This window comes from Halyomorpha halys, unplaced genomic scaffold, assembly GCF_000696795.3.
Source record: "Halyomorpha halys isolate HHAL.00 unplaced genomic scaffold, Hhal_1.1 Scaffold2429.1, whole genome shotgun sequence".
Classification (NCBI taxonomy): Eukaryota; Metazoa; Arthropoda; class Insecta; order Hemiptera; family Pentatomidae; genus Halyomorpha; species Halyomorpha halys.
Genome location: NW_027110704.1, coordinates 2,804 through 11,450, shown reverse-complemented (window position 1 = coordinate 11,450; position 8,647 = coordinate 2,804). Strand labels below are relative to the sequence as shown.

The 8,647-nt window shown below is 39.7% G+C and overlaps 1 protein-coding gene across 1 annotated transcript; it reads left to right on the top strand.

The window, feature by feature from the left end:
- Nucleotides 1-1,700: 1,700 nt before the first annotated feature.
- LOC106691504 (uncharacterized) lies at nucleotides 1,701-7,417 on the top strand (the record flags this gene model as incomplete). Its single annotated transcript, XM_067048832.1, is given in 2 exon segments — nucleotides 1,701-1,824; nucleotides 7,259-7,417. Coding segments are annotated over 2 exon segments (240 nt in total), but the record flags the coding sequence as incomplete, so codon positions are not given.
- Between the last annotated feature and the right edge of the window lie 1,230 nt (nucleotides 7,418-8,647).

The window sequence follows — 8,647 nt, the reverse complement described above, 5'->3', positions numbered from 1 at the left end:
TACATAATATTTATTTTAATTTACAATGTAATGTCCATTATTTTCGATTACCTTACCCCATTTCTCCAACAGCTGAATAATCCCATGTTCAAAGAATGTCTGAGGATTATTTGCGAAAAAGTGATTAAGGTGCTCCCTGACACCCTGTTCGTTTTCAAACCCTTTTCCACTTAAGAAATATTGTAGAAACCGGAATAAGTGGTACTCACTAGGAGAAAGGTCCGGTGAATAGGGAGGGTGGGTCAAAAGATCCCATCCAAGGGATAACAATTTATTGAGAGTGACTAACGAAGTGTGGGGCCTAGCGATGTCATAATGGAAGATGACACCCTTTTGATTTGCCAATTCTGGACCTTTTCTTGGGACCGATTCAACCCATTTTGTTAGTATGTGAGTGGAATCGATCGAAAAACCTTGTATCATCAAAAAAATACACCCTTTAAATCCCACCATATAGAGTGCTGGGTCTCCAAGATTTGTTTCGCACCACATTATCGTAGACAGTCCACTTTTCAGCCCCTATCACAAGCCTTTTAAGAAATGAATCGTTTTCCGCAGTGAACCGCAAATGGAAATGCGTGTTGCCAAGTTGGCTTCGGTCAGAGTGTGGGGGTCCCAAACATCAAGCCTAGAAACGCCGCCGAGCTTCCGAAAATTATTTTCGCTTGTATGTGATACGTCTAAAACCTCTCCAATGCCTCGCACTATTTGGGATGAACTTGGTTAGACTATCGTCTTAACGTCAATGGTTTCAATGTCTTGTGGGCGACCAGGTCGCGTTGCGTCGTTTATGTCAAAATTCCTTCCTCGAAACTTGACAAACCAATTTTGGCACATGCACTCTGTCAAGGGATTATCAGCATAATTATAAAATTTTTTCTCTGAAGGAAATAGGCCATGGATTGAAACAAATAGTAATCCGATGGTGCGATGTCTGGACTAAATGGTGGATGAGGCAGAAGTTCGAACCTATGAAGTTATTTAAACATTTCTTTAATGCTGAGGAGTTGTAATCTTCATGAGGGACTAGTCTACTCTTCTTTTTCACCTTCCCGATGGAGAGTAGATGGTGACTAACAGTATCTTTCGACACACCACATTCCCTGGCAAGTTCATGATTACTTACGGACAGATTTGACTCAACAGCTTCCTGTATAACTTCATCAATATCCATTAAAGGTCGCCCGGAGCCCTTCTTCCTTTCCAACATCGTGTCTCCACTTCAAAATTCTTCAAACCAACGCCGCGCAGTGCGGTGGTCAAGGACACCTTCCCCTTCAAATTTTATTAATTTCACGAGTTCCTTCAGCAGCTGTGAATTTTTTTTCCAGTAATGCCTTAAAATTAAAAATAAATCGTAGAACACTGTCATGTTTCTTCTTTGAAATAAATAACTAAACTGAGGCTTTTTTTTATGAAGTCGTATGGGATAAAACAAGGTTAGAGAATGCTTTAATGGGATTATTAACTATTAAACAGAATTAAAACATTTACAGTCCTTCGAAATCTTCAATTTGATAAAACGGTCATTTCTTTATACACTGCATTAAATAAAATACCTACTTTAATAAATAATTTAACAATAAGTAGCGAACTATAGGCCGGTGCAGTATTTAATCTAAATTCGATCAGGAAGAATATGTAATCACTTCCTGCACGAACGAAATGCAGTTTGAAGAGATAACGCAGATGTTATGGAATTAGTCTAGTTCCTGGTCAGGTTGAGGTCTCACGAATTTTGTAATGAAGGAACAAATTTTATTTCAGTTGTTACCGATGGTAATAATATTAATCCTATGCAGCAGTTGCAATTCTTCGGTTCCCGTAAGTACTCATCTCAACATTCTGTTGATATCAACGAGAAAAGGAATAGTTATTTTGCTAAAAAAATAATATTTGTTCGAATTGTTTTCTGATCTTAGATACTAAAGAGAATTTGAAAATTATTTGAGTTCTCATTATTTTTGCAATTATTATCACTCCTTCATTACACCTAGAATCAGGGTTTCTTGGTCGGTAAAGTTTATTTTTCCTTAACGTTTCTAATGTTTAATTTTTAGAAATATTTTAATTATATTAGAAATATTATAGAAATATATGACGCATTTGCTGTGCATATATTTAATGGTTATTACATACCAGTCGATTTGATTTTATGTGCAAAATAAGAGCAAAAGATTGATAGTATTAAATAAGTTAAATCCATAAAAATATTACAAAAACCAAAAGTAGCTTTCAGTAAAGTAGAATAAAACAATTTTGTTTAGGAAAAATCAAGTCAGATTGGTTTTTAGCGTTTCTTGAAACCCTTAATAGGAATTCTCATACAAATGAAAAATGGGATGATTTTGTCCCCAATATCATGCCGTTTTTCAATTTCAGACGCATTTTAAATATTGCTCGATTAAACTACCTTAAAGTTTCCTCTTCCCGTTTAAAGTTAATATTTCAAATGTGATATAGCACCGTCGCTCCACGGGGGATCTTAGTTGTATACATGTTATTTGTATATGTGTAATGTATTGCATTATATTATTCTGTATTCTGTAACCATATATAAAAATAAAGAGGTTTGAAAATAAAATAAAAGGAAACAAAAACAATATTCTGCTATACATGTGTGTTACTAAGAAGCAAACAGAAACAACAAAACCAAAACAAAAAAAAAATAGAGACACATTTTTACAAAAACTTAACGTAACACTTTTCTATTTACACATTTTTCCTATATACATATTAAGCCTACTTACATTTGTCTTCACTCACTTTTTCTTATTTACACTCCAATATTATGAAACATAAGACAAAAACAAAAAACTGACAATATGTATATATGAGTTTAGTGAGGAGGCACTCCAGATATTTCCTGAGATGTTATCACTGGGAACCTTAATTGTTCGACATGAACCGTCCGCCACTTTCTTGGTTCTTGTATGCTCTCGATTGTTACCACGTTATGTTCCCGAATTGTTATCACCCGGAATGGCCCCTCAAAGCTCCGAGATTCCTTGCCCCTATTGGACCCTAACCGGCGGTACACGACAGTCCAAATTTTAACATCCCCCATCACATCGCGAAGGTTTACATTTTGTCGTTCCACTCGCCGACGTTTCTCCCTCTCTATTCGCCCTCTCACTTTTTCCTACAACTTTCGCATGACCATCCCATGGTTTACGATTTCCCCATCCGCCTCCGCCGTGTCCATAAAGTTCCTACGTCTCCCTTGCAAACCAAAGAGAACTTCGAAAGGTGAAAATCCCGTAGTGGTATGGATGGAGTGATTATACGCGGCTACCGCCCTTACCATTGCCTCATCCGGCTCCAGTCCTTTATCCGCATGATATACCCGCAAATGGTCACTTAGAGTACTATGCAGTCGTTCTAAACCCCCTCTACTTTTCGGATGGCCTGGGGTGTTAATCATCATCGTGCAGCGAATAAACGTCCTATCGATCCCTACTCGCTCGAGTCTCCACAGCCTTTTAATCTTCTCCCATATGACCTCATTCCCTAAGTAGAAATAATGCGTTTTTCCAGCCTTCGATGCATCCATTAGCGCCCGACATATCTGATCCTCTCTCGCCCCAGGTTGTGACCATATGGTGTTAATCGAGGTCTGCCCATACTTGGTGTATTCCACCTTCATAAGGCCGGAAGTCCTCGTTTTCCATATTATCTGTAGCCTTTTGTCATTCACAATCTTGTCCACTTCCTCCATCTCGGACGGTCTATCTCCCGTAGAGCTATCATCACGGGACGACGGAGTTCCCTCCTCCTGCGGTTGTGTATTTGACGTCTCCCCTTCCCCTGGGGTCCATTCCCGTAGGAACTGTCGGACATCCTCGCTCGGTTCTCCCTGTTCCCCCTCGACCGCATTTACGATTATTGTCCGCGACAACCAATCTGCCACTACGTTCTCCTTCCCCGGTTTGTAAACAATCTCCATATTTTATTGACCTAGAAGCTCCTTCCATCGCGTGATGCGCGCGGAAGATTCTTTCAGTTTCCCGATCCACTGAAGAAGCCAATGGTCCGTATGGATCCTAAATCGCCTCCCAAACAGGTACGGTCGGAAGTGCTCCACAGCCCACACAATCCCCAACAATTCTCGTTCTAGAGCACTGTACCGCGATTCTGCATCCGTCAGCTTTCTACTACCGTATGCCACCGGGCGTTCTCCCTGCTCACTCTCCTGCGAAAGCACCGCCCCTTACGCGTATTCACTCGCATCCGTAGTGATCGTAAACTGTCTACTAAAATCTGGGAACGCCAGTACCGGTTCTCCCCGCAAACTTTCCACACACCGTTTAATGTTATTTTCCATGACCGGCGTTACCACTATTCGGCTACCCTTTTTTAGGAGGTTGTTCAGAGGGACCAATTGCTCCGCCATCTCCGGTACGAAACGTCGATAATAGTTAAGAGCCCCCAGCAACCGCCTGATCCCTTTTACATCTCTGGGGACTGCCATTTGTTGCAGTGCCTCTACTTTATGAATGTCGGGTTTGACGCCGTCTTTCGAGATGCTATGTCTTAGGAAGCTGATCTCCTTCTGTCCCAACGATGATTTTTCGAGTGACAATTTGAGCCCGAACTGCCGAATCCTTTTGAATACTGTCGCCAGACGTACTTTGTGCTCATGCTCCGATTTGCTAAAGACTAATAAATCGTTCATACACTTGACACATGGATTTATCTATACCTCTGAGAAACTCGTCCATCAGTCTCTGGAAGATAATGGGAGCGTTCTTCAGTCCGAACGGCATTCTCGTAAACTCATACTAGCCACGTTCGAACGTGAATGCCGTTTTCGATTGGTCTTTTGGATGCATCTTTATTTGATGATGTCCAGCCTTGAGGTCAAGCGTACTAAATATTGTAGCCCTCCCCCCTAACCTATCCAGTATGTCTTCCAGCCGGGGAATAGGGTACCGCTCATCTACCGTATTCTCATTTAGCTTTCGATAATCGATGACAACGCGGTACTTTTCCGTTTTCTCCCCCACCACAGCTTTCTTTTTCACGGCCCATAGGGGACTATTGTAGGGCGAAGTGCTATTAACAATGATACCTTGCCTCTTTAGATTCTCGATCTCCTCCCGTATATGCTCGCGCAGCGCTTGAGGGTATCGGCGCTCCTTTACGTATGTTACCTTTTCGCGCTTCAATTCTATAGATGGACCGTCTCCCCCGTTGCCAATAACACCTCCCCCTCTTTGAAGAATATGTCTTCGAACTCCCGCATAATACACGGTCTCCAACTTCCTTCGCTACTGATTGCCCCCACCCGTACACTATCATCCTTTCCTAATCCCTGACACAGAAACGGGTATCCCCCTATTATGATATCTCTTACTCTCGTACTCTTGACTCTCGCGCCGACTTTAGCCAACAAATCGCACACTATAACCGCTTTATATCCCCGAGGCATCATTTCTTGCGCACAGTCCACGAAAGTGCGATCTCTGGGCAAGTCCTCTCGTTTCCCTGTCTCCCTGGCTAACTGCACTTTCAGAATGGTGGACAGGAATCCCATAATCCCTTGAACCTCCGCTATCGTCTCCCTCATCTTATCCGTAATTTGATTGAAACGGGCGAGGAGGACTCCAGCGAACTGCCCGTTGCTTTGTCTCGCCTTCTTCTCTTCCCAGAACATCCGGAAAATGTCCTTTTCAGGTGTCCATCTGCCCCCGCCAAACGACTTTTTCAATCTATCCTTCACCAGGCTCCATGGCGTTTCCTGATCGGCCTGGATATGATTCAGGATGTTTCTTTTTATCCGGCAAATCACTGCCGCCCTCAACGACATCGCATCTACCCCGCTCAGCAGGTTTTTCTGCTTCTTTTGCCGCTATTATTGCTATCAGGTGATCTCCGCCTTTTATAAAATGATTCAACTCACCAACCTCCCCGGTGAATTTCTCTAAATCTGCATTCAGCATTCCTCAATTCCTGCGCTGTCCCGGTGCGAACCTTAATCCATTCCAGGGTGGTCGCATGTGCTGACGCCAAAGTCGTCGGTTGTGGTGGAAGTCCCTGCTCTTGTGATTCCACTATTGTCGCTGCCTGAGTATTTTCGAGTACTGCCAGAACCGCTGCTCTCAACATATTTTCCATAAAATTCCAACCTAACCTAAAAGCCAAGAAAGAAAGAGAAAAACACTTCCGTTATTGAATCTGTATTACACGGTCTGAACTTCCCGGGTTTCGGCACCAGTTATGATGAGTCAGAACTGAAGAGTTAAAAAAAAGGAAAATTGGGGCACGAAATGAGACACGCAAGCTCAACTCAGATACTACTTTATTCCACTCTCTAATCCTATATATATTTACATTCTGGCTTGTTGACATGGGGAGTTTAGGTATTAAGAGTCATAATACCTATACCATGGTTATAACTTATACACACACACACATTTGTATTATATATTATTGTATTTTGCATTTAAATGAAAATAAAGAGGTTTTGAAAATAAATAAATAAAAAGGGGATCTAAAAAGGACTGCTTCTCTCTGTTAACACAGATCTCCTCATTGGGATATTGTTCACGAAAAAAATAATAATACCTTTTTACAGGTTACAAATATTGTGATAATGTATATTATGATAATAGTATAAATTGACTGTGATTAAAAGTTTTACTGTTAATGTGAAAATTTGATTATTGACCTGGATAGAAGAATAGCCTGCAAAAATGTCTCCGAATTTATTTTATAGAACTATAAACATGCAATAAAGGGCACCTGGTCATAAGGAACGCATCGGGCCCCTCAGATTGCAAACACCACCTATTAAGTAAATATGAAATAAATGCTTCCTATATATTTTCTTGTTATAAAGTAGAATGAGTAAATATGTAATATCTAATATTTTTATTTTGTAATGTGTATTATAATATTAAAAATCAAATGCTGAAGATTGTCAGGCACTAGAGGCCTATAGTAGAAACAAGTATAACGATTCGTGTGTAATGTCGGTCATGCCGAAAAATGTCGTGTCTTATAACCTAAACTTTAACTAAAGCTGGACAGAAATATTTCCTCTTCAAAGGCGATTAATATTATAAGCTGACTTATATAAGTTTATCGAAGTACAGTCTAGTCAAGAAGTAATTGTTCCCGCGTTTTTAGTGGAGTGATAGTAAATTATATCTAAAAGAAAACTTAAATGAGAGGGAGAAATGATCTAGCAGCCCTGTTTACGATTCTCACACAATGACTAATAAAAAACTGTGATTATATATTTGTTAATATTTAGAAGCGGTTTGCCATTTCCTTGAAGGAAATGGTACGATGTGAAGACGAGGGAACAAAAGAGGTGAGGTTCGACAGCACTAGGCTCAGTAAAGCCAGCAGAACCACTGTCAACTACCTTTCCAATTTCACGCTGGCAATTCCCTTTGACGATAGTTTATCGGTAAGTTGTCTTACATCTACTACATTTAGACGAATCATTTTCATAATTTATAATAACTTTCTACCTAAAATTAGATTCCAACCAACTGAATCTCCCTGTATTAAAAAAAATATATCTTATTTTCCAAACTAATTAAGAAAATCCGAGAGTAAAGTTCCCACGATAAAAATAACTTTCAATAAAACTTTTTTGAGGTTAAAAACTTCCACTTTGAATGTAATTTATTTTAAATTAACATATTGTAACACAAAGTTTCGGGACTATTGTCCCATATTCATGTATTTTAATCCATACTTGGAGATGGTGTTCTGGCGTCTTGGATGGGAAGAAGTTGGCATCAAAATAAATGAAAAATTGCTGAGCAACCTACATTTTGCAGATGATATTAAAAGGCAAGTCTTCGATAGTTACATTAGCCCAGTGGCCACTTATGGATGCCGAGCATGGTCACTGACTATAGCGCAGGAGAGGAAATTACAGGTGTGGCAAAATAATATTTGAAGAAGCATTGTGAACGTGAGGAAAAGAGATCGAATAAAAAATGCTTGGATCCAGAAAGAAACAGGACTCACTGACACACTGAAGATGAAAAGATTGAGCAAATGGAAATGGGCAGGGCATCTCCTTCGATGCGAAGATGACAGATGGTCAAAAATTGCCACAGAATGGACTTCATACGATCTTCAAAGAAGAAGAGGACGTCAAAAGAAAAGATGGAGCGATATGTTCAAGAGGATGGCAGGACCCATCTGGTGGGGAGCTGCAAGGGACTGGGATGTCTGGAAGAAAAAAGAGAAAGAACTCGCCTTCCAATAGGGCTGGTCACCCCGGGAAGTGCTGATCATTACTCCCGAAAGGGAAGGCCTATGCAGGAAAGGATAAAGAAAGATGAAGAAGAGAAAATTGATAGAAGTTAGTGTTTTGTCAACTATTATATATATATACATTTATTTATTTATTTATTATTTTTTTTCTCTCTATCTTCTTTAAATGCTTAAATTATATTTCGTAATGATTTTAATTTAATTGCATAAATAAAAGGCTATTTCATTTCATGAACTTTAATAACCTACAAGCAACAATAATCCACCATAATAGTAATCTTCATCCATGTGTATTTATAATTCATACAATTATATCTACATTGCTTTACACTGTTCTCACTTTTTTATCATTCCTTATTGGTGCATTCTTCTTCTATCTTAAGAAAAAAAAAAGCAAGAAAAACCA